The 25,884-nt window shown below is 39.7% G+C and overlaps 1 protein-coding gene across 5 annotated transcripts in view; it reads left to right on the plus strand.

Annotated features, from left to right (window-relative positions):
- The first annotated feature begins 1,379 nt into the window (after window positions 1–1,379).
- The window catches only part of ESR2 (estrogen receptor 2), a 42,496-nt gene continuing 17,991 nt past the window's right edge, over window positions 1,380–25,884 (plus strand). Inside the window, exons 1-6 of one of the 5 annotated variants that reach the window (XM_027674161.1) lie at window positions 1,381–1,595; window positions 7,142–7,234; window positions 8,104–8,194; window positions 11,529–12,001; window positions 16,249–16,424; window positions 19,160–19,276. In XM_027674161.1, coding sequence (XP_027529962.1) covers window positions 8,192–8,194; window positions 11,529–12,001; window positions 16,249–16,424; window positions 19,160–19,276 — 769 coding nt within the window. In that variant the 5' untranslated portion in view covers window positions 1,381–1,595; window positions 7,142–7,234; window positions 8,104–8,191. Of the gene's footprint in view, window positions 1,596–7,141; window positions 7,235–8,037; window positions 8,195–10,059; window positions 10,285–11,528; window positions 12,002–16,248; window positions 16,425–19,159; window positions 19,277–25,884 lie in introns of those variants that run through there. The other 4 variants (XM_027674163.1, XM_027674165.1, XM_027674162.1 and 1 more) reach the window with 4 other exon arrangements.

The raw sequence follows: 25,884 nt of genomic DNA on the forward strand, positions 1-25,884 counted from the left end.
TTTAAATTGTTTCACCTGGGACTTGAGTTGCATGTTAAGGAATTAGTATATCAGGAACTACCAGAAGCACGGGAGGACAAGTGATCTGACCTGAGCTGACTTTGGTGCCCAGTACCTCCACACAACACAGCAGTGTCCTGAGTGGCCACCATATCAGATGGAGCACAAAATCATGGACTAAATGAACTCATTGGGCATTTTGTGGATATTTGTGAACATATATGGACATTTGGCAGGGGTGGCCCATAGACTAAGGGAATGCTATCTCTGCATTGTATCAAGGAATGGGAAGGGGGCAATGGGTAATGGAGATGTGTTGGATAGTGTGGGACCTGAGCATGACGTAAATTGTATGGGATAAGAAGTGGAGAATGTGCTGGTCTGGTCTGGGGTGGATTTAATTTTCTTCATAGCGGCTGGTGTGGGGCTGTGTTTTGGATTTGTTCTGGAAACAGTGTTGATAATTCTGAGATGTTCTTATTATTGCTGAAAAACACACTGAGTCCAAGTTTCTCAACACCCCACCAGCAAGGAGACTGGAGGTGCCCAATAAATTGGGAGGGGACACAGCCAGGACAGCTGACCCCAACTCACCCATGGGTTATCCTATATCATATGGCATCATGCTCAGCATATAAACCTGAGGGAAGAAGAAGGGGGGACATTCAGAGTGATGGTGTTTATCTTCACCAGTCACTGTTAAACATGATGTATCCCTCCTTTCCTGCCTGCACATGGGAAGCAGTGAATGAATTCTTTGTGTTGTTTTGTTTGTGTGGGTGACTTTTGCTTCACCTATTAAACTGTCTTTATCTCAAGCCATGAGTTTTCTCACTTTTACTCCTCTAATTCTCTCCCCCATCTTGCCAATGGGAAGCATGTGAGTGGCTGTGTGGTGCTTAACTGACAGCTGGGTTTAAACTACGACACTCAGTAAAACAAAGGTATCACCCTAAATGGCTTCTAATTAATTTGCTTGTTTTGAAAATGAATGTAGTTACATTGTCTGTGTTTTATGCATCTGGTGTTTAAAAATAATGCCAAAGGAGTTTATTAATTATGCTGCCCAGAATGTGTAAGATGAGAACATTTTTGCTTCAGAGCAAATGTTAATTATGTTTCAGGTTTTCCTGTGACAAAGATATAAAAAGTTTGATTTAGCTTTTTAAAATCTCAGTATTTGCTGCCAGAACTGCAGGTTAGTTAATCTTCAGATTTCTGTGCTACACTTGAGAATGCTTGGCTTGTGAAACGATTCCATCATGTAAGAGCTTTAACTGCAGTGAACGACAAATTCAGAAGCTTGTTATGTCAGAAAGGAGGAGGAGGAACTTCTGTTTAGGTCTTGCCTTCACCGGGAAAGGATACACTGATAGTATTCGTGTAACCTTGCACTGATGAGCAGACATCACATTGCTTTGGAAAGATTCATATTTGAGATCTGATGACTAAGTGGTGGTGGGCACAGCTGCTTTAGAATCACAGAAAAAGGAAAGAAGGAAAACAAATCCAGAATTGCTATGTGAAAATCTTGCTGACATGTAATGCTGTCACAGCATTTATAAAGAGCAGAAATCCTATTCAGTGTCAATCAGGTACGTGCTATATTGAATGAAATATTTATTATTGTAAATGTTGCCAAAGATCTGCAATTGGTAGTCTCTGGATTTTTGAACAATAGCCTCTGTAAGTTAAATGAGATAGTTAAATTATCAGAGTTTTTGTTGTGGTTCCAGTGTAAATTTGTTCTTAAAGTCTAACAGTTTATGCAGATTAAATGGTCTTTCAATAGGTTTGATTTTTTTAAAATATTTGTGGATACAGAGAAAATTATGAAAGTTTGTTGTATTTTAGGACTTTGACTTAAGGATCCAATTAGAATAGGATTGCTGCACTGAGAGCAGAAGGAGTATTTTGGAACCTACATTAGGGGATTGTTTTTTTAAGGTTTTTGGAAAACTCCACAGATGAATATGCTAGCAAAGGATAAATGCCTCTTCTCAGCATCATAGTATTTGGTAGGACCTGATCCAAAGCAAATCGGAGTTACTGGAAGTCTCCTCATTGACTTGACTTGACTTTTCAATTTCCAGGTCTCAGACTGATGAATATCTGAGGTTTTGTTCTTGCAGTGTAGTTTTCCCATTGAAGTCGATGATATAGATTTACACTCTTTTAATAAGACCTTCGGTTTTGAGAAGGATCTTCCTAATTAGGCAGTGTTTCTTAAGCCTGTTTCCTAAGTTTGCTTTTGGCACTGCTAAAAGGTTTATTTAACAGTAACTAAAGATTGTACAGCACGTGTGTAAATCTTCATCAAACCTATCAGAACCTCTGCCTGAATGCTCGTAAAGACTTTTGGCTAGCAATGGCAAGAATGATCTGGTCTTTAATCTTAGATCTTTTATAACCAAGGTTTTATTAGGGAAAATAAATTTCAGTCTGGAGAGAGAATGGGATAAACAGAAAATTGTGCAGTTTAGACCTTGAAATGGCTGATGAATGTGCTATTTCTTTTTGGGAAAGGGTCCAGCCTTGTCATAGGGAGAATGATGCACAATTACCATTTATGTGCAGAGGAAGTTTTGATATGGTTATGGGTTGCACGAGAAACCACTTTTGAACATAAAGTCATTTACTATTTGATTCCGATGTACTCAGTGTTACCAGCAATCTGTTTCCTCATCTGTACCCTTGAAATTCTTTGCTCATCTGTTGTCCCCTCAAGAGAGGGAGAATTTTAAGACCAGTGCCTTTACTGAAGCAACAAGTACATTTTGTATTTCTAATTTAAAGCTTTAGAACTTTTATTTGGTGTTTGAGAAGTCTACTAAGATTCCTCTTTTTGTTTGTAAACAAAGTTCAAGCATAGAATCACCCCTCTGTGGCTACCCCTCGTTTTTACTTTCCTTTCTCAACTTCCCTATAGCTTTTTAAATAAGATGTAACTTAAATTTTGCAGACACAGAGTCTGTAACACAGTGTTAAAAGAAGATGGCTGTAGTGTCTCCATTCTCAGGCTGGTCACTCTGTGTGTGTGTAAGTGAACAGCTCAGCTTCCTCAGGCTTTCAAAAGAGAAATAACAATAAAAATCTGAGACCTGAAAGGAGGGACAAGTCTGATATTTCTTTGCAGTTGATCTCTTCAGTGCTGTAAATGAGAATCAGTTAACGGAGCTTCAAGTATTGCTGGAGAAAGTGGAAACACAAAAACTATTTCATATCCTAGTGAATTTGTTTGCTGATAACCTGAAAAACTTAAAACATCACAGGAAGAAAATACCCATAGTTTCAGAGGTGTTGTTAAAATGTTGCAATTGCAGAATTGTCTTCAATAAGTCAGGTAGTGTGTCTTTAATGATGTTCTGATAAAGAATGGATTAAACTATATTAATTAAAACCACTATAAATCCATGTTAGTGTATGATCTCTTTAAATACACATAGTTTTAGTTCAGATTCTTGAATATAGGCTTAAAGGTACAAGTAGCAAAGAGCTTACAGTGAGAAGGGATGGTGACCCAGGGGGCTGAACAAATTTTATACCCTTTACTTTACTGTCCTCTTCCTCAGTTACCTGCAACATGCTTTTGCCAGCAGCAAGAAATATGCACAGAGAAGAGTTTGCTGGACCATTCCTTGAGAGACAGAACATAAGAAGCTCAGAAAACAGAAATGCCAGAATAATTTCTCAGAAATCATTCAAAAAGACTAGGAGGAGGCATTACAGTTTTGCCTTAATTAATATGTTAGACTAATGTCCATTGGTGGGGAATATCAACAAAATTCTGACTGACTCAGCTGAGACAGGATTTTACTCAGGTTTTTGTCTCTAGATGAGGCAAATCTAGAACAACTGTTTTTTGTTTAAAGGACATATACACAAACTGTAGATGATGTTAAGCATATCTGACCTGGGATTTCATATAGTATTATAACAGTGTTTCATAGTTTGAAAGGCAAGAATAAGCAATGCCTTGGTTTCTGTGTTATTTCAGTGATTTAGTGATGATTGGGGAAAAGTTACAGTGTAATTACTAATTTGTTAGGTGATTGTAAGTCTTTTAAGTCATCAAAAATCAGGTATCAAAAAACTGTTGAAAAAACTCTTTCAAGAAGTTAGAATAAAATTTTAGGGGAAAATATTCCTGAATTTGTTTTAAGTGTGAAGATGCAAACAAAATTAATAAAATTGGCATAGTACTGTACAGAAATTCCAATAAGAAAAGTAATTTACTGTAGCTAAAACCAGCTGCTAAAAGCAGCTAAAGGTGTTCTGCATTTCATACATATTCATACATAGATTTCATTTGCACACCATGATAGAAAATATTGTTTATTCACATTTTATGAACTAAAAGGACAAAAGTTTTATACTTTTACTGTGTAAAGGTAAGGCAACCACATATTATGTAAGGCAACCACGGATTTCCAAACCATGTTGTTTGGATATGGAGCAAAGCAAGTTGTAATCCCCACCTCTGGAAGTGTTCAAGGCCAGGCTGGATGGGGCTTTGAGTGACCTGGTCTAGTGGAAGGTGCCCCTGCCTATGGCAGAGGGGCTGGAACTGGATGATGGAGGTCCCTTCCAACCCCAACCATTCCATGATGCTATGATTAAATGGGACTCTCTTTGCTGTCAGAGTCCCCCAGTGAAGCAGGTCTCTCAGTATCTCCCAAAGTGCAGTGCAACCCCACAGCATTAGTGGCTGCCTGAGTGGCAGTGGTGGAAAAGTACATCTGGCATGTTTTTCTTGGACAGACACTACTGACTGTTTTGAAATCAATGCTGTCAAGTGCTGTTAGCTGAAGAGGCTTTGAGATCATTGCTAAATAAGACCACTAGTCAAACAGACTCTTTGACTACCTAAATTAATCCTATAGCATAAATCATTTGCATAGTAAAGGGGCTGTCTGGAAAAAAAACACAGCAAATAACACCATTTTATCTGGGGGAGGAGAAGGTGGAATAAGAGATATTGCACGTTGGTCTGGCAGGAAAAAAAAAAACCAAACAACACTTCTTTTTCTTCAGGTCATCTAGATCTGAAAAAAAAGATTCCCTGACAGCATTTCTGCAAGGAAGGTTTTCTTTTGCCAAAGACAGCTATGGTTATGACCATTGCTTTTCAGCCTCATAAAGCAAGACATCATTTGAGGAGCCTGAGGCATGGGATGGTGTGGGGAACAGCCAATGCATCATGTCTGTTTAGCCAGGAGAAATTAAATCCCGCATTTGCTAACATACATGCCAAACAGAAACTCCCACTCTGTCTTTTAGAGTTATGGCAGGCCAGATCTTCCAGGGTGGTATAGCCTGAGCTGCAGAAATAAATTAGTTCACATAATTTGGGTATATGTTCCACTTGTCTATCCATCTATCTAATGTTGTTACCAGTAGACTGCCAGGGTGTCAGGTTTTAGGGGCAATTATGACTTTACTCTTTTGTCCATTGGCCAAAGGGTTCTTAATCCTATCACAGGTCTTTATGCCTAGTGAGGGACAGTTGCTGCCAGGGAAGATCTCTCACCTTTGCTTTCATCAGAAGGAATGATAGATATTATCTCCCCCGAGAAAGTAGAAAGTTTCAATTCCTGTTCTATCCCTGTGGCCTGATTTACTTGTTTTTCTTCACATATTGACTTTTTTAGACACCTTTCCTTTCCTCTCAAATTTCTGGCTGGCATGAGTGCATTGCTGCTGGCTCTGCTCACTGTGTGCTGCTGTATATCCTCACAGACCTGTGTGTGGGAACTGCTGTGGGAAAAGGGAATAAATGCAGGAGAATTTTCAGTCCCCAATTTATTTATAAGACAAGGGATGTTGAATTGCTGAAAGACTAAACAGAAAGAACTTGAGTCAAAGACTCTCAGCCCCTGTGCCAGCTCATGTCTACATCGTGCCAATAACTTAGAGACAGTTATTCAGTAATCCTCCAAGCTGTGTAAAAATCCTACTGGGGAAAATGAGGAATTTTATCTGCAAGCTTTTGCCCTTTTTGATGGCAGATGCTTCTTAGCAGAGTCATACAAATTAAAGATGTCCCAGCAACGAGTGGGGTCCCTCGGGAGTCCATATTAGGACCAATATTATTTAACACCTTTGTTGGTGACACGGACAATAGGATCAAGTGCACCTCAGCAGGTTGGCCAATGACATCAAGCTGTGGGGTGCTGTCACATGCTGGAGGGGAGGGATGCCATCCAGAGGGACCTGGACAGGTTGGAGGTATGGGCCTGTGTGAGCCTCATGAAGTTCTACAAGGCCCAGTGCAAGGTGCTGCACTTGGGTCAGGGCAACTGGAGAAGGAATGGAGAGCAGCCCTGAGGAGGAGGGACTTGGTTGTTGGTTGACAAGGAGCTCAGTGTGATCCAGCAACGTGTGTTTGCAGCCCAGAAAGCCAGCTGTGACCTGGGCTGCATCAAAGGCAGTGTGGGCAGCAGGGCTGGGGAGGTGATTCTGCCCCTCTACTCTGCCCTTGTGAGACCCCACCTGGAGTACTGAGCACATAAGGACAAGGAACATAAGAAGGAGCAAGTCCACAGGAGGTCATAAAGATGATCAGAGGACTGGAGCACCTCTACTATGAACGTAGACTGAGAGAGCTGGGGTTGTTCAGCCTGGTGAAGAGAAGGCTCTGGGTAGACCTTATAGCACCTTCTGGTATCTGAAGGGGCTACAAGATAGGGATTTCACAGCTTTTCTAGAGATCCTCTTCCTGTGCTTAATTTTCACTGTGGAGAATTTTTCACATATTCTGCTGAAATTTCCCTTGCACTGCCTTGTCACTGTGATCTCTTCTTCTGACTTGTGCACTTTTTCTGAAAAGAGTCTGGATTTCTTCTCTTTGTAACTCTGTTTCGGAGGGTAGAAGACTGCAGTCTTGTATTCCTCTAGAGGGACGAGCCCAGTTCCCTTGGTGGTTCCATGTCATGTGTGTTGACCCCTGAAATATATTTATAAGTATTTAGAATAGTCTAGAAGCTGTCAGTGTCCTCGGTATCTCAAAGGCTATCATAGGCCAAAGGGTGCTCGTTTTGCTTAAGTGTTTCAAAGTGTTCTTTCCTGTCTGCTTTTAATCTGCAATATTTTCTTCAGAGAAGGTCTTGAGGTCATTGAGAAGTGGTTGTTAATTTTGCAGGAATGAGTACAACATCTGAGGTCTGGACAGATAGCTGTGTTTTCATTTTACTTCCCTGTCTCCCTCCTACTTGTTGCATCTAGTCCTTCTCAGGTAATAATAAACTTGTTTACTTGCCTGCTTTCTGTTGGCAATATCTGGCACTGCTGTGTTTAATGAGTAATAAGTTTTTCACAAAACCTAAAGCACAAGTGTCATTTTGTAGAACGACTTTCCTTTAATGATCACTTTTTCAGAAAATGATTCAGTTTGTTGTTGCGGTGAGTTGTGTAAAATGTAACTTAACAGAATATTAATAGAATGCTCCCCAAGATGACTGAGGGGCTTCAGCTGTGGGGTAGTGGAACAAACCCTTGCTGAATCACCTCTATTAAGGAGAATGATTGCACTTTAATTTAAGCCTAGCGAAGAAAAAGGTCATCTTGATTCTCTATTGCAAGAAGTCTTTACTCAAAATATATATAAAATTCTAAGCATGTTGTAGCGTATGTTGATGGAAGGGTGCCTGAGAACATCCATCACTCCCTTGCTTTTTGCAATGTTGCATTTTTCTAGGAAAAGCTATTGTATTATGTACCCAAGCAGGCTATAAAACATGGCACCCTGCCCTCTCTACCTATTTTTCCCCCTTCAAAAACTAAAAAAAAAAAAAATCTCTAAAAACCAACCAACCAAAAAAATTAAATTAGTTTTTTCACACAAGGCTTTTAAAGGAATACTTGGTATAGGTAATGTGCAATAAGTGGCTTTTGAGTTTGTTCAAATAGGTCAGATGGCTTAATTATTTACCCATGTGTCTGTTTGACTATGACATCTAAACCAGTTCGTGTCCCTCATCTGGTGTGTCTTGCACATTCAATTGTTGTAGAGTTGTTTAAAGACAAGAAACCTAATTTTTTAATTTTTTTTTGTGGAGAACATTGATAACATCCCTTTTTTTTTCCCTACATCCTTCCACATAGCGGTGTCATGCTCTGAGTGCTGGAGACGATGGAGTTGTCTTCTCTTATGTCAGATGTGAATCCTGCCCGTGGTGTCTTAGCTCTGTGAATGGTAAGTGTGACTCAAGGAACTGGCCAGAGTGGCTATTTACTTCATAGTGGGATTTCACTTGTTGAATATCTTGCTAAGCTACACTGACTTAAGTGGTTTGAAACATTCTCAGACTTCCAGAAGACTGGAGCATAAAAATAATGGACACCTGGTTTGTTTCTGTGTTTGGTACAGATCTAGTGCAGTGCTGACAGACTGAGTCTAAATAATGTGCTTTATAGCTGAATCTTACTTCTAAAATCCTTCTTCAGAGTAAGAGGGAGTGTTGGGACAGGACTTTACTTTAAGAAGTAGTTAATTTCTGTTTAGTGAATAGTACCTAAGATATGAGGACATTATACCAGGATGGAACAAATTTATTAGCCTGTTGCACTATTTATTGTAATCCTTGTCTTAAATGTGGTTGTGCTTCCTTCTGAGTTACTGGTGTTAGTTTTGTTTTCTCCGGCCTCAGATCTTGAGATCTGGCTCCCTCAATCCTTCTTTAAGACACACAACTTCACAGTCCAGCAGTAATTTTTTAGGACCTTCTGAGCAATAATGGACAATTTTATCAGTTTCATTTTATTTGTGAGGCTCTGGGCTTCCCATTTTAAACTCCCTAGGCATAAGGAAACGTGAACTATGTGATCTCATGTAGATCCATAGTCTACTGTGGCTAAACTATTTCTGCTACCCAACTTAATTATCTGAGGCCAATGCTGTTATTTTTTCACTATATTACAACCTGCTGAAGATCACGAGTACAGTTTTCTTTAACCTCCTGGACCCCAGAGTCCCTTCTCTTGTAAATAAGTCATAAGCAGTATGTTTTTCAGGAAGGCTGTACTGACATCTCATGCTCATGTGAACTCCCATCCCTAAAACAAACCTCACTCCTGCTTCTGGTAACTTCTCTGTATGTTTCTAAATACTGTGTGTTGCCCTTTGGAGACAATATGTCCTTCTGTTAAACAGGCAGTTACTCTGCATACACACACTAGTGGATTCCCTCTGCAGAAAAACATGACTTAAATCTCAGCTGATTTCAGTTCATAAAATTGTGTAGTAGCAGCTCTGTGTTCTCTCTGTTTCTGCAGCATGTATTTTCCAAATTCTGGGGAAAACTACACAAACAGTTGCCTGCTGCAAAATCTATTGGAGTATCACAGCAGAATGTGTCTAGCTGACCCTAAGAGAGATGTTGCTGTAACATTGCTCAGGTCCTTCTTCGCAAAGGGTTTGGGGTTCCCCTACACTGGGTACCCCTCCAAAGGGGACAGAGGGACCCAGTTAGCACAGACAGCTTTTGCTGGATATTCTGGGTGCTCTGGCAGGGTTTCCATGCACATCCTCAATACATGCAGCCTCTAAGACTACAAGGAGTATACAGCTTTGCCTACACAGAAGCTTCAAATGCATGTTGAATCCAGTGTGCTGACTGGGCCCACTTGCAGTAACCACTGCAAATACTCCTTAGATAATTTCTTAGTTCCATCACTTGCTGCTGAAAAATTGCCCAGGGTTACCCACCCTATAACCTGTGAGTGAAAGCACCTTTGGGATTGTCAGGGCTTTTTGCAGTGAAATTTGCAGGATGCTTGGTTTCTTTTAGAGGAGGCTGTGAAGCATCTGGTGGGGGCAGATGAAGCCTGTAGGTTGTGTGAGGAGCGAGGTCAGATTCTCCTGCTTTGACTGCACTGGAGTTCCAGTCCAAGAACGGCTGGACACAAACAGCTGCTGAAATATCTCACTTTCCTGTTTCCCACAAAGGAAAAAACAGCAGCTGGGACTGAAGTGCCCGAGCTGATCTAAATGAGTTCCTGGATATTTCTACATATATCTTCAGTTTCATAGACAGTGCAAAGTGAGACAGGAGGATGGACTTTCACCTATCCATTTTAGTCTAAAAGACTATTTCTTACATTTTTTTTAATGGTTCTACTCTCAGTCCTCACCCTAGAGGAGAAAAACCTGCTAATTGCCCAAGATGGCATACTAGAAATGTCATCTAGCTGAAGAACTTTGGGGACAGGGAGACTGTTGTACTTCAGCAAACTTGTGTTTGAATCTTCGCCATCTTGCTTTTTGGTCATGTGAGATGAAAAAAGGTAAGAACATTTAGCATCTATACCTTGGCCACCTGAGAAATAGCAAAGCTGTGGGTGACTGTTTAATTATCCTGTGATTTTTTTGTGTTAAGGTCTTTTCTGTAAAAGTACACTGCAGTATCAGTTCTGGGGGCTGGAACTTGATATTTTGGATACAGAATTGTTTTGGATTGCAAACTATGTCTGTCTTCAGAGCTGGAATGAATTGCAGATTAAACTTTTAGTGAAGAATAAAGAAAAAAATATTTTTAAATGCTACTGTGAAGTAATGCTTCCAGGACAGGAGTTATGTCTTTGGAGGATGCTTTTGGTGGGCTTTTGTTTATTTTCAAAATTTTTTTCTCTCTTAAATAATTTGGATATACCTAAATCTGACAAACAGTATTTACTGTGGGCGTTTTAAGGTCTCTGTTTTGATAGCTGAGCCAGATGAGAGGAAGGATGGGGAGTACTTGGGATGGGGATGGAGAGTGGCAGGGAATTAAAAAACTTCTGGACCTTCTGAAATCACTGGAGTTGTGTTGTCGGCTTTGGAAATATCTGCATTGTGTGACTTCTGCTTTTCTAATGGCTCTGTTCAGAGGTGCTGTATCGAGGGACCTCTCAGTGATGAAGTTGCATTGCTTGCTGACATCCATTACATGTCTTCCTCTTCTGTGGAGAGGGATGTGCAGTGGAGTTCTGGGTTTGGAAAGTATAGGGGATACATGTATGTGTGCTTGTTTTCAAAGTATCTGCTGTTACATGTTTGTGATGGAAAAGGGAAGTACCCTGTAGTGCAAGGCTGAAGACTGTAGTACAGTTACAGCAGGAGATGGTGAGTTATAAAGAGAATTGATTTCTCCTCCATGACTGTGGACCATGGGGTAATTTTCCTTTTGATGCAGCGTAGTTTTACCCTGGTTGTAACAAGTTACTCCTGTTAAGAGTGAAGTTGTCACCTTCATATTTTTTTCAGGCTTTAAATAATTTACTTTTTTAAATTATTGTTATTATTTTTTAAGGGAGTCTGAACTCAACATGTGTCTTAGCCTTTATTTTTTAAGGATATTCTAGAAAGCTTTCTTTCTCTTCAAGGTAATTAATTTGTACATTGATTAAGTGCAGTTTAATATGTTTTAACAAGATATTTTTATATTTTCTGGTTTAGTGGTTCCTTTTTTCTTTTAGATAAAATACTTAATACAGAACTTCTTACTTTTTTAATGCTTTCTTTTTTTTTTTTCCATACCTTATCTTTTCAGGATGAATATTTAAACAGCATCCTTCAACCTTGCTTCAAAATGTCCCTGTGTACATCTTCTCACAAGGACTTTTCTCAGTTGCTGCCTCTTCAGGATATTGGATGCAATAAAACAGAAATTAAAAACTCACCTGCTGGTGTCATCTCTCCAGTTCCCTACAGTTGCAACCAGTCCACGTTGACAGCAGAGCACAGTCCAGTCTATATTCCCTCATCTTACATGGAAAACCGACACGAGTATTCTGCAATGGCCTTCTGCAGCCCTGCTATGATGAATTACAACATTGCCAGCAACTTTGGGGATTCAGAGAGTGTGGCTGTGAGGCAAACCTCAAGCCCCAGTGCGCTGTGGTCTGCTCCTGGCCACCTCTCCCCTCTGACATTGCACTGTCAGTCGTCACTGCTCTATGCAGAGCAGCCCAAGAGCCTCTGGTGCGAAGCAAGACCGATGGAGCCAGTGCTGCCCGTGAGCAAGTTAGTGCTGTTTGGTGCTTTAAAACTTTGCTGAAAATTATTTATAGCTTCTTTAGTTTAGGTCTTTTCCTTTTACATTTAGCTTCTCTCTTGGTCCTTCTGAAAAACAAAACAAAGCCAAAAAACCTCCACCAGATGCCAAATCAGTCCTGAGTTTTGTGTCTGTTTTTTTTTTTAATGTAACCTCTGAAATGAGATTTTTTTTCAATATCTCCTTAGAGAACTATACACCAACACACAGAAGTACAGACACCTTCAATGTGGAAACAGTTTACTCTGTGTAAACATAAGTTCAAGCCTGCTAGGTACTACTTCGTGTAGCAAAAATTAATTTTGCTCTTGCAAATTAAGTCCTTTGAGTGAAAGAAGTAAAAGTTCATTCTTTTTAACTTTTCATACAATGTTGTTTGAATTTCTTTTTAGCCAGATTAGATTTTTTTTTTTTTTTACTGCATGTAGGAGTTGTGAAGGCTTTTCAATAACTTGAAATTCAAGGGAAATGTTTTCTTTGCTCTTTGGTTTCAGTATGAACGGTCACATAGCAGCATGCATCATGTTAAAAGGGGGCTGCTACTGAAAAAGTCTGACTTTGTTTCTTGTTGCTGTTCTCAACTGACTTTGTAAAGGTGTTGTGAAGAGCAGAGTCACGGGCTAAATTTTCAGCTGACAAGAAACTCTGCAAAAATATGTTCTCTTTCCACACATTTACTCATATTGCAAACCTTAAGCAGCGTGTAAATCATCAGCTGATGAAATTACTCCATTCATGGGCACATTTGTTGGATGGATAAAAGCTCAGGCTGTTGCAGGTGCTGTTCCTGCTTTAGCAGCTGTAGTTTTTATTCATAGGGCTCCTTATTTAACTTCAGCAGTCATTTTGAGTATGAAAAAATAGCTTGTCCTGGCAACAGTTTTAATTCAATTGTTAATAAAGGATTTGTGCTATTTGGAGACTGCCCACATTCGTACTGCAGTGGGTGAGCTTTAAGCTGTCTGCACAGGACTAAGGCATGGGATCCACATCTACTTCTGACTTGTAGGCTGCACAGACCTTCATCCCAGCCACCTGACTAGTCACTACTTGGAGCTGGCAGAGAGTAGCAGGCTGTTCTGGAGTGCAAATCTCCTTTCAGTGTAGGTGTGTGGACTGAGAGAGGCTGTTTGGGTAGCGCTTACACACAGAAGAATTCCCTGAGCAGCTTTGATGTGAATAGGGCAAACATCCAAACTCTTCCCACTTTGTTTAGGGTTGCAAAACTTTGACAGCACTGGGAAGGCTGCTGTAGTTTAGTGTTTGAAGCTGTCCAGATGATGGGACAGCAGTTGGAATAATCCAAGAGCCCCTGTCTGATGCTCTGCGGTGCCCTCTCTACATAGCAGAAAGGAAGCCAAACCTGCCACACTGGAGTTTAAATAAATAATTCTTCTGCTATTTGTATAGATTTATAAGGACTATTGTTCATGTAGCTCATGATGACCTAACAAAGAGAAACCAAGAAAACCTGGAGTATAATTTTTTTTCTCACAGAATGGTTTGAGTTAAAAGGAGCCTTAAGGATCATCTAATTCCAAACCCTCTGCCATGGGCAGGGACACCTCTCACTAGACCAAATTGCTCATAGTAGTAGGATGACTAGTAGCAAATCAATTACTAGTTAATTTTTAAAAACTTAACATCTCTATATAGAAACCATAGAGAGGAATACAAGGAGGCATAAAGCGATAAATCTTTTTCCACGTGGTTCCTCAGTGGCAGCCAGGGTAAATCCTCCATTTTCCTGCATCCTTTGGTGCAGGAGCATTGTGGGCATCCAGCCCGCTCCTGCCAGCTCATCTGGAGGACCTGGCAGCTTGTTTATCTGCTGAGAATTCCAGGATGCTCCAGTCCCAAGGGTGCTGGGATGTAGTCTCTAACCACGTGTGGGGATTGCTGTTGGTGTGGACACTCTGCCTGAGCCTGTGAGTCTCAGGACCGTGTCCCTTAAAGCTCTTGACTGTTTGCTGGTTCTGTTGTCCCTAAAGACATTGGTAACAAATTGATGGGGTTTTAGCCTCCTGCTGTGCCTCTGCAGCTGTCACAGACGGGCGGCTCTGATGCCTGCTTGGCACGCAGGAGGAATTTGTTCCAGATGGTTCCTCTGTGTGCAAGCTGTTTGCCACAGTCTGTGGAAGTCTTCCAGCTTGCATGTGTGCAGGGTGGCTATCATTCCACTTTTAAGCATGGAAAGAAAAAGTGTTTTTTAAAAACACTTGTCATGACTGGAAGGTAAAAAAGCAACTCTCCTCACCAAGATGTTACAGTCTGTGCTTTTTCTTTATTTTCATCCATAACATCTCGGTCCTTTAACGAGGGCAATAAACATTGCTCTCCACAGCATATCAATCAGTCACAGAGAGGCTCTCCAGCTGATTTTGAGTCTTTTCTGACCCTCACAATTGGATCATGATTCCCAAGTAAAGCTTAAAAATATACCTCTTTTACTAATGTGAAATGCAAAATTACTTTTGCTTCCAGATATGGGGAAACGGGAAGGAATAGCAACGTTTTTCCTCCTTTCATTAGCTGCATATTAAGCATATATAATACAATCCCTTTACTCTAAAGGAGACTTCCCCCTCAGTCTTCCCAGCATGGCAGAACGGGAAACAACTCAGTGATTCACCAATCCATTAATGGGGGAGCGTGTGTCATCGGAGACTAAGCTTGTTAAACATCTAAACACTCTTCTGCCCTGCAATATCTGAATGAATTAATGCTGTAAAAAAATCTTTCAGTAACTCAATTGTACAACTAATACCTTAATTTTTCTGGTTTGAAATTTGTCCAAGAAACACCATTTTTTCCTTTTCAAATTTTCTACTAGGAAATTGGAACACGTTCTCCTCATATACTTATGAACTTGATGATTTTTAGTTGGCATGTGGGTGTGTTTGTCCTTACCTCCTGTCATGAAACCAGCACAAAGTCTACTTTTAATATATTAGTTAAAGCCTCTGACAGTACTTGCAACATGCTTCCAATGTTCTGTTTAAACTTGCCCTTGTTCTATAGAAGTCATAAACTGTGCTACCTGCTGTCTTATCCCAAATGACTTTATTTCTCCTCCCTAATCCTGCTGGAAGGTGGGATGAGGAAAATTCTAGAGTTTCTAAATTCTGCCTCTGTGATTAAATTTATACCTATAAATTGACTATACACCTTTCCTTCTCTCAAACTGCTGCTGAGAGTTTGTCCATGACAGTATTTGAAGGCATAACGTGCTAAAATCACCAAGAAAATAACATCCAGATAAAAAGGATACAATGGATGTACTTCCTATACCTAAACCCAACATTACTGATAATCTAAGTTCCTTTCCTCTTGCTGTTTGTTTACAGGACCCTGGTGTCAGGAATTGGCTGTTATTTCATGTTTTTATCCTGTTTTCATTTTAATTCAGTCACTAAGAATAGTTACTGTATGTTGGAATTATTTGCAACACTTCAGGAATTTGTATATCTTACTAATTTATACAGAGCAATTTTTAATTTTTTTTATGAATGAAAGTATTTTATTAATTGTGTTTCTCCATTATTCTTGTATTCAGACTTCCATTTATTTAGCATTTGGGTGACCAATGTGGTCATCCCCTTGAAGAGAAAACTTTGACTAACACCATGAGTCAATCTTGTGGGCTGAGATTCACATCTCAAGTTATTTGTCTCCAGAATGTCACTGAATGAATAAAACCTCATGTAAAGGATGAAATACTTGAGAACATATGTGCAATGTAATTTTGCCTTACTAACAGTACAAACTGCAGCTCTGTTCATTGTAGCATTTATCACGTCAGTCTGAGCTGTCTGAGTTCTCATTTTCCCTGTGAAGCTTCCGAAAGGCAAAGTCCACTGGCCTCACAAATTCCTGGACTTGTACATTTTCAAGAATTCTTCAAGATCCGTCAGCATTCCATATGATTTTTCCCAGGGTTCATGTGACTGACACATCAGCAGTCCAGTTTTATGCCGTTGAGTATTTTAGAACTTTATAGTCTCTCATCACTGAAAGCTCAGGGATCAGACTACATGCTTTAAATTATCTTGTCAGAAAAGACAAGTTAGTCTTCAGTTAGTCTGAACACACTATCCTGTGTTCAGAAATGAGACTCTATAGAGAGAGAATAGAAGACAATGGAAAACTATGAAACTCTTTGTAATGCAGATTTAATTTCTCCTCTTTTATAACAGATGTTTTTCTTTTCTATCAGAGAAACATTAAAAAGAAAAACTAATGGCAATGACTGTACAAGCCCAATTGCAAACAATCCTGGCTCAAAAAAGGATGCCCACTTCTGTGCAGTCTGCAGTGACTATGCTTCAGGATACCACTATGGAGTCTGGTCTTGTGAGGGCTGCAAAGCATTCTTTAAAAGAAGCATTCAAGGTAGGACAATCAACTTTTGATAATGTTGCTCAAATAGGTTGTTCCATATTACCAGGGGCTGCAGCAGTGGATCTACTAGTAATGAACTGATCTGAAATCCTGGGGCATGATGCTGCACTCTGAAAATAGAGCAACATGTGATTTGACTGCTCTGTCTTTTGGCTCTGATGTTATCAAGATCTGGAAACATTACAGAGGGAGCAATTGATTTCTTTAGAGAGGAGGTGGAACACATAGCACGGGAAGGCCCCACAGCAAAGTCCTGGGTGGGTGGCACAACAGACCCGTGAGTCTAATGGCAGCTTGTCTCCCAACATAGACGCAGTAATTGTGAATTTGTTGTCACAGACTCAAAGTAGGCAACTATCTGGAGACTTTGCTTGCCAGGAACTACTCTTAACAAGAGTATATTGCCCAGAGCTGTTGAGTCATAGCGTGTAATATCTACACACCATGTAGGATATAAAAATATGTGTAGCACATATTAGGCACTAACCTGCTTATTGTTAATACTCAGACCTCCACCCTCAAGAGCCTAGATTGCAGTATCTCTTACTCTGCCAGATCTATCTAAGACTTCAATTTCCATGTTTAAGTTCTTAAATATTTGGTATTTAGTACAATTTTGCTGAGTGGCTGCAGTGTGAATGTAGGGCTCCATGTTTGCTATCACAGCCAATGGAAGTCACTTAGGCACTGTACTGCAGCTTCGGAGCACTGCATTTCTTTAATCTTGTCTATTTATCATGTTCTTTGGCCTCATCTGAGGCCACTGGGTGGAAAATTAATTGTACTGACGTTGGATACTACATGTGGATACCAATACAGAAAATCCTGTCATTTTTTTGGTCTATAATGTTCCCCTTCCTCTTCTGCCTGCAAAGCCTTCAGCAATCTTCAGATATTTTCTTTTGGCTCAATACAGCAGAACTGGTGTCACCACGAGAATCAAATTTAATTCGAAACTTGTTTTGCCTTTTCAATTTATTGTGTAACTTCTGTAAGCTGGTGCAAGTGCTTTAGACTTCTAAAATAACTGAAGAGAACTTTGCCTCCAGTTTGTCACAAACGGAGACTGAATTTGATCTCAAAGTGTTTTCTGTCAAGTAAATGATTTGCCTGCTCTGTGTTGCTCACATGTGCTTGGGCCATCAACGAGTTACCCACTGTGGTCCTTTGTACACCTCAATGTACCCTGTCAGGAAATGGTGTTTGTAATTCAAATAAAAGAAACTCAGTTCTTGGCATAAAACACTACCAAGCCCTCAGCTGAAACTGTTGTTATGCAGGATATTCCATATTAAAATGAAGAACTTCTGGGCCTACCATAGACCAAAACATCAGGCTAATGTCTAACTAAAATTAGATGGGATGACTGAGCAACTGTGTGTGGTCTCCTCGGCTTGTCCAGGTTTGTGGTGTAGTCTGTTTGTCCCCCATTGCTGAACATCTGCCTGCAAGCTAAATTATCCCAAGGCCACGAGAGTTTTAAATCACTTTATATTCCTCTGTGCTTGGGTTATAGTGCAACAGAGAGCTTCCTCCTCCTTTCCCCCCATGTTGTGTGAAGAGAGATAAACAGTAATTTGTTTTTCAGTCATATCTGCCAGTAGGAAATGGGACAAACTGTAACGTGATCGCTTCTTTCTAAAATTGTCAGTTCAAAAATTCAAGGTTAAAATAATTTTAATTTTGCAAGGAAATAGTCACAATGGTTCAGTTAAATAATTACTCTTGGGGACCTGAACTCCTGGACTCACATCAAATGAAAAAAACCCACTGTAAGTAGTTGTATTTTTGCCTGATCTATTCTTACAGTTTGGAAAAAAAATAACTTAGAAAACAACCTGGGAGAAAAGACATTAAGAAATGTAAATGACTGAATAATTTTTGAATCCTTTGGTAATTGCTGCAAGAGATAGTTCCAGTATTTGACAATGAATGATTCGACTGTATTTACAGCAGGATCATACCTGAGTCCAGTTTACAGTAATAAACCTTTGGACCAGATTATTGATTAATGAAATACAACAACATAAAGAGGTTTGGATAGGAATGAGGTGAGATGGGAGAGAAGGAGAAGAGAATAAAATAAGACAAACACTTTTCCAGAATATCTAAAAGTTATACCTTCTACTTGTGCTCTTCTTTGTACTTATAGTATGCAGTATTTCATACCAGTCTTTCTCTCTTGGGCTTTTTTTTTTCTTTTTTTTTCAATTAACTTTGGTCCAGGATTTCAATCCTCCAAAGGCTTCTTCATTCCTGGAACTCACCACTTCAGAGTTCAGTAAATAGAGCTGTAGTTTACTTAAGTCTTTGCAGGACTGAAGCTGTCTGCACCGCTCTTTTCAACTCTGCTGAGGAAAAAAAAATAAAATCTAGTATCTGCCATCTGTAGAGTCCCAATATACAGCAAGAAGTTGGAGGTTGGGAGCACATTTCAACAAGAGTGTATGTTCCATTTTCAAAAATGAGTTAGTGTTAGAAGGTGCTTGGTTATCTATCAGTCATCACTACAAAGCTGGGCTATGTTGTCTGGTTAATTTTGAGGCCACAAATTGGTGTTTTAATATAGGATAAATATGCTTTTTTTTCATCAGTTAAATTAATGGAGCTTAGATACAGGCATATGAAAAATTTAAGATGCTTAAAACCAGGAACATTCCTGATTTGGGAAATGAGGAAGAGAGATGGTTGGAAATGTTAAACTTTCTCTTCTTGTTCTGCTGCAGGACACAACGATTACATCTGCCCAGCCACCAATCAATGCACAATAGATAAAAACAGGCGCAAAAGCTGCCAGGCATGCCGGCTACGGAAATGCTATGAAGTGGGAATGATGAAATGTGGTGAGTTTTGCATGTCTGTGCTATTTCCTTGGGGTTTGCTGGCTCTTTTTTTCCCTTCCCTTCAGCCAGCTCTGTATATAGTTTTTTCCCGCTTTTTTTCTTCAAATCCTGAAAAGGCACAACAAGCAATTAAGGCAAGGCTTAGGCTGGTTTTATAGGAAGGAATGCACTGATTCTTAAAGCAGGAGAAGACTTTTCAGAAGAAAACCTGTGGAAAGGGGCAAGGTGTAGGTTAAGCATGTGAAAACCATATAACCTCTGCAGAGCTCAGGAAGGCAGGTTGCTTTCCTGCTGTGTTTTGCAGAATGGGAACCCAAGACCTGTTACTTCCTGAGCCTCAAGACAAACTGAAATCCCTGCTAATATGAGGTAAAACAGCCCGTGCTGTGCTCTGCTGTTGAATGTACTGAAGGAACAGCAGTGTCACATCAAAGCAGTAGTTAATTAACTCGGTATTCTGCCTCCAACAGTGGCAAGAGGATGTGCCTTGGGAGGAGTGTAAGAATGAGAGGACACCTATGTGAAACTACTGCTGACAGCTCTCAGCTGGGAACATGGCAACTTTTCCACTGTCCCTCTATTTAACCCCATGAATTCTTAGCATCTACAATATCCCTCAGCAGCTTGATCACCCATCATGTGAAGAACCAGCTCTCTGGGGCAGAAATAGTCAACAACCACTTCTTATCAGTGCACCACTCAGAATTATCCAGCCTTTGCTGTTATTCCTATCTTCTATTTAGAGTGATGTGACCTCAATGTAGTTATACGTTTATGGATGATATTTTAAAGGCTACTTTAAAGAAGAAAATGATTTGAAAGATGTTTCAATATCTAGTGTACGTTCACGGTGAAGGTTTGTTGTTTCTTATAGGTTCCCCAATGTACGTGATAGAAACGGGCTGGGAAAACATCACGTAGGAACAATGGAGTGGAAAGGAGAAGGTCACTGTGCTTGGCCCTTCATTAATGCATCTCATTTAATCCCATTTAATGTAGATATCTACTTCTATTTCAAGGCTAGGCACTGTTTTCATCCTCCCACTGCTTTGATCTGAAGGCTGCTCGAAGAATATAATTCCTTTCATTAGGAACATTCTTCAGAATTCCACCCTGCATTTATTGCTGGACAGTGATTGCCTTTTTGTTCTTGTGGCAATATTGTCTTTTAGCTTAGAGGCTCCTCTTCTCTTTATTGTTAATGACCTGGTTGTATTTAGGGACTACATCATATCCCTACACAACCTTCTTGCAAAATAGGAAAGTAGACAATCTGGAAGACTTCAGAGTAGCTTGTCCCTCAGTTGGCTCCAGGTGGAGACAACCCAATTCACACTTGGATGACCAAAATCATGAACAGTATTCCTGTGAACTCTCCTCACTGCAGTAGCATTAATACAGTTCTGTTTCTGCAGGAGCTTTTCTCTGTGCACAGCCCAGGATCCTCTTTGCCTTTTTCATGGTAACATCATGCTGGCAGTTCTTAATCACACTATGATCTGTTAAGATTGCAGCCTCCCTGCTCATTTCTAGCTGATAACTCCCAGAGTAGAACTGCAATTTCAATTGCTCCTTGTATTCTTTTTGTACTCCTGAAGTACATTTAGTTTCTCTTGCTCAAGTCAGATGGTTCTTTCTGTGTGAAGCTCCTGTCTTCTCCTGCAGTGATGATGCATCTCAACTTCACTGGTGTTTTTCATTAAAATGGTCTTACCTCCAGAAAGGAAAGCTTACAAATAAGACCCCCTCCAAAACCTTACTTTCTGAATGGTGCCACTGTCTTTTGTTCATCTTTATGACTGAGAATTTTACTCAAAGTTTTCCAATGGAGGTTTTGTAAAGATTGATCCCAGAATGATGTCATAAGGTGGACCTCCACAATATTTGCCTTAAATTAATCCTTTTATTCTACTTGTCCAGAAAGTCCTGGTTTGTGGTTAGACCTCATAGGCGCTATGGTACTACAATTATAAATTATAGATTGCACTCGTGTTGCCTGTGTTCCTTTTAATCTTGCCACATATTCACAAACATGTTTTCCTACAACAATGAATATTTAAAGGACATTAATGAGTGTGCCAGATAAAGAATGACAGATTGAAACTATAACAGGAATATATAAGGATTGTATTTTTTAAAAAAATACTTTTTAAAATAGTGGCACTGGAATTTGAGACTCTTACAAATTTAATTTGAGAGTCCAAACAATTTAATTTCAGAAAAAAACACATAGAAATTACTCAGAACTCTCTGGGTTGCCTGAGGAGTTAAGGGGCACCTGTGAATAATGCTGATGTATGGACACATGGTGACAGACATTTAAACCAGACAGATTTTAAGACTGCCTGAAATATAAATGCCATTTCCTGCAGACCAGAGCAATTATCTTTCAAAGGTTTTCTTGTTAGAGCCATGCTTTAACACCACATTTTAACTGTAGAAAACCATAAAAGAATACACTTTCTTCTTTAATGAAGGCTTTTCCCTATCTCTGTTCCCTTCCCAGGTCACTTAGTGAATGCCTTGGTTCACATCTGCTAAAACCCTGGATAGGATAGAATGGTTTGTAAGTGCATTTTTGCCCGGTGGAGACTTGTTGTCCAGCAGAAGTGATAAAAAGAAGTTCAATTATCACTTTACAGTTTATGAAAGCTCTTCATAAAAACTCTGCACCATTTGCATAAAATCTTTAGATCCTCATTTTGCACATTATCGGTAGACACCTTGAGAAAAAATCCACACATAGGTATGTGTGTGTATATAACATAAGTTTCTGTGTATAGATGTGATTAGGCAGTACATGCCATCTTTAATAGAGTAGGAGGCAGTAGAAAAGTGTTGCTTTGGCGTTTCCTGGTTTGAAATTCTCTTGAATGTTGTCACCTTCATAAACGTTGAGAATTCAACCCAACAAGCTGCAGGTATTTCGGCAGAGGCCAGCTTGGGAGTGCCTTGTATTAAGGTGATAATGGATTTTCTTACAAAATATACCATCATTGCCAAAAACACAATGAGAGTCTTAGACATTACACCTGCAAATCTCTCTGCAGGAAGTCCATGTTCCCTGCTGTTCCAAACAAGAAAGCTACTGCTAACTTTTGGCACTAGGACTACTAACAATGGTAGGAAAAAATAATTACGAAAAATTGCACTGTCACCAGGAACAAAGAAAACAGAAATACTGCAGTAAACTCTGCCCAGCAAACTTAAATAAAACAGATCAGGATAAAACTGATCTTCTCCTGGAACTTTCTAGTGTTTGCCTGGGGAGCTGAAATGGACAAAGGCAGTGAAGGAGAGGGGATTTGCTTCATCACTTTGCTATAGCCACTCTTAGGGGAGCTCTGGTCTACTTTGCTTTTTTGCTTCCTGAGGCTCAAATAGACCTTCTTCCATAAGGAGTTTTCAGTTTCCCTGTTGAAGTAGACCTACCTTTTTTTTCTCTCCTCTCCCCCTCTCCTGTATCTTTTTCCCCACGTGTCTGCTCTCAGGTGTTGAAAATGTTCCAAAGACAAAGCTCCTCTCAGACCCCACCCCCCCCCAAGCGGGGAGGCTGAGGGGCCACACTCAGAAGTGATGGAGAGATGCTGCCCTTGAATACTGGCATCACTTGACAAGTTTGCAGAAAGAAAAACAGATTTCCCTGTGGGCTGGTACAGTTCAGGATTTGGCTCTTTCTCCTGTGTGTGGCTGCTGTGTGCAGTTGAAATACTGTAAGGTACCTTCCACACAGAAAATAAGTGGGGAAAAAATGTTTCATGGCATTCTCTGGACATCAGATGTATTAATTGCATTTTAGCTATTATAGAAATTACTGTAATTTCAGCTCATATTCTCATATGCACACAGCAGCCAGCAGCTTCTTTGTCAGCAGCTCTGCTCTGGCATAGGCACTCAGCAGAACATTTGCATTTGCTTTCAAAGGTGACTGGAGAGATAATGATTTACTAATGTGTACTGGAGCCAGTTTTGAGCTCAAACACTTACAAAAACTGATTATAACATATTCAATGGTAGAATCTGCAGTTGCTACTCAACTGGTTAGTTACATAAGCAATTGCCAGGGACAAAAATCAGTATGAAGAGCAACATGCCATGTGGCTGCCCACCATATCAGACAGCTTTTGTGATTTTCATAAAATTTGTAAAGCAGGAGTTACTTGAAAAATAGTGTGTTTCTTTGCCAGTAATACATGTTGTGGCTTGTTCATGGGTAAGTGAACAACAGTCTCATTTTAATGACTTTTTTTTCAATGTGCCTTATTTCTTATATTCTTTTGATCATTTACTAGTGTGGTCTGTGGTGCTGTAGCTCTAGGTCTTGCCCTTGGTCCAGCATTCTCAGCTGAATACAGCTATTTTCTTGCACAAAATAGCTCTAAATAAGGAGAGTGCGGTAGGAAGAATGAGGGATTTGATCATTTTGCACTTCTGCAATTGCCTCAATTACCTTGGTTGGAACGAATATTAGCTATTAAGTACTGTTAGGGAATTGGTGGTAAAGTCAGAGATAGTCTCTAGTCTGGGAAGCTGAATTTTATTGCTTTGCCTTTACACACATTGATCCACATCTCTGTGTCTAGTTAAGCCAAACATTAACCTGGTTGATAATTATTTATAATATATAGTTTTCTAATCACTTATGTCTATTGGATGCTAGTAGACCTACAGGTAAAATTTCTAAATCCTGCCTAAACTTTGGATTTTAATAGAAAGCAAAGAAGTTCCTTTACATTGTTGAAATGCATTGTATTAATTGGAAAGACTGCTGTTTTCTGCTGTATAGGTTGACTAGCAAGCTTAAATGTTGTTTTCTTTTTCTTTAAATATGAGTAGAAAAAAATTAAAGTGGAAATAAGTGAGCTGTGCTTCATGCACACTGTTTAGTGAATGAGCCTTCCCCTGCTTTGGAAATATATGTTGATTAAAAAATACGAATAATAAATCAGAATCTACTTTGGTTGGGTTTTTCCCCCTTTTTTATCAGTAAGTATATTTTCTTTAGTAACAAGTTTTTTATGCAAAAATGTCATAACACTCCTAGTTTGGCTTTCTGCATTAATGTGATAATAGAAGATGGTTTTATGTTTTAAATGGAGCACTATTTTTTTATAATAAGTACCAGTAGTATATGAAACTTGATTTAGTTGAATAACTTAACTTAAAGGGAATTGCTAGTTCCCACTAAGAACCCTCCACAAGTACTGAGACCTTTAATAATCTCAATATCACAACCTGACTGAATCATCTTCATATGGAGCATGGAGTGCAGCTGTGTAGATAGAAATTGTACAATACTGTCAATTAGAACAGGTTGCTGGACTACTTTTTAATTATTTTTTTTTAATTTAATTGTTTTCTTTCATCTTCATTAAAGTACCTGGTCATTTACCTGTGTGTTTATATTTTGGATAGGCTGCAAAATGTTATTTGAAGATCTTCACAACACTGAATTGGAAAGGATAACTCAGATTGTGGCACCAAAGGCCTGATATTTTCAGTGCTACAGAGAAATGTGAGTGACAGCATAACAGAGCTGATCAGAGATTGTGGAGTCCCAGAAGAACCCACTTGGTTCACTTCAGTGCCAGGAACTGATCTAGAGTCAATGAGCTGGTTGGAACTGCTTTCTTGACCACATGTTGCTTCTGGCGAGTGTGTCCAAACTGCAGGAATTTCTTCCTTATTGTGTCATCAGGCATCTGCTCTTCCCTCCAGTTCCCTCTTCAACTAGTTATCACTTTAGATACAGTCCCTCACTGAACAACTTTCCCTGTGTTTAATTAATAGACTGATATTCTTGCAAATTCTTTTGGGGGGTTTCACAGCTCCCCCAGGTACTGGAGAACAGAAACTACACATCACACAGCAGTTTGTATTTTTTCATAGTCCAAGAAAATTTCTTCTCTGCCCTGCCTATGGCTTTTAGTCCCTCTGTTATTTTTCTTGTTCTATCCTTCAAGATGCCCATCTTCAATGTGTTTCAGCTTTCTAAGAAGTGCAAACAACGTGCTGTATTTCCTCTTGGTTACAGCCTCTCCCATGCAGACTATTATGGAAATCAGAGCCATGGCTCTCCCTAGGCAGAGCACCTGATACCTGGGCATTTCCTCATCTATCTCCAGCTGTACTTTCATTCCAGTTGCTTAGCTCACTGTTGACCTTTCCTCTTTGTCTTCCCTGATGGAAAATACATAATTTCTGTGCATTACATTACTTCAGAACAGTCTGCAGCCCACTGTGCCATTCTAACGTTTTTTGGAAGCTGACAAATCACTTCAAGATTTTCCTCTTGACCTTGGTGCATTAGTCCAAAAATGAGGTCTAGCACAGAGTTCACTACATCATCCAGGTGTCTTTGTAGAAATTAGTCTATGCCTCACTGGCCTTTGACTCTTTCAGGAAGAAAAGGATTTGTACAGACAGATGGTTGAAGAAATTGCTCTGTGACTTCTGTAGTTCTGCAGATAACCTCTTTTTGGGTATCATCATCAAGTATTATTTCACGAATCTACCATAAGATAATGTCTCAAGCTCCAATTGTCTCTGCTGGTATATTATTGTGCTGGTTTAAAAGTTAACCAGCAAGGCAAAATGAACTCAATTCA

The sequence above is a fragment of the Neopelma chrysocephalum genome, unplaced genomic scaffold (assembly GCF_003984885.1).
Source record: "Neopelma chrysocephalum unplaced genomic scaffold, ASM398488v2 Primary Assembly neopelma1_24, whole genome shotgun sequence".
Classification (NCBI taxonomy): domain Eukaryota; kingdom Metazoa; phylum Chordata; class Aves; order Passeriformes; family Pipridae; genus Neopelma; species Neopelma chrysocephalum.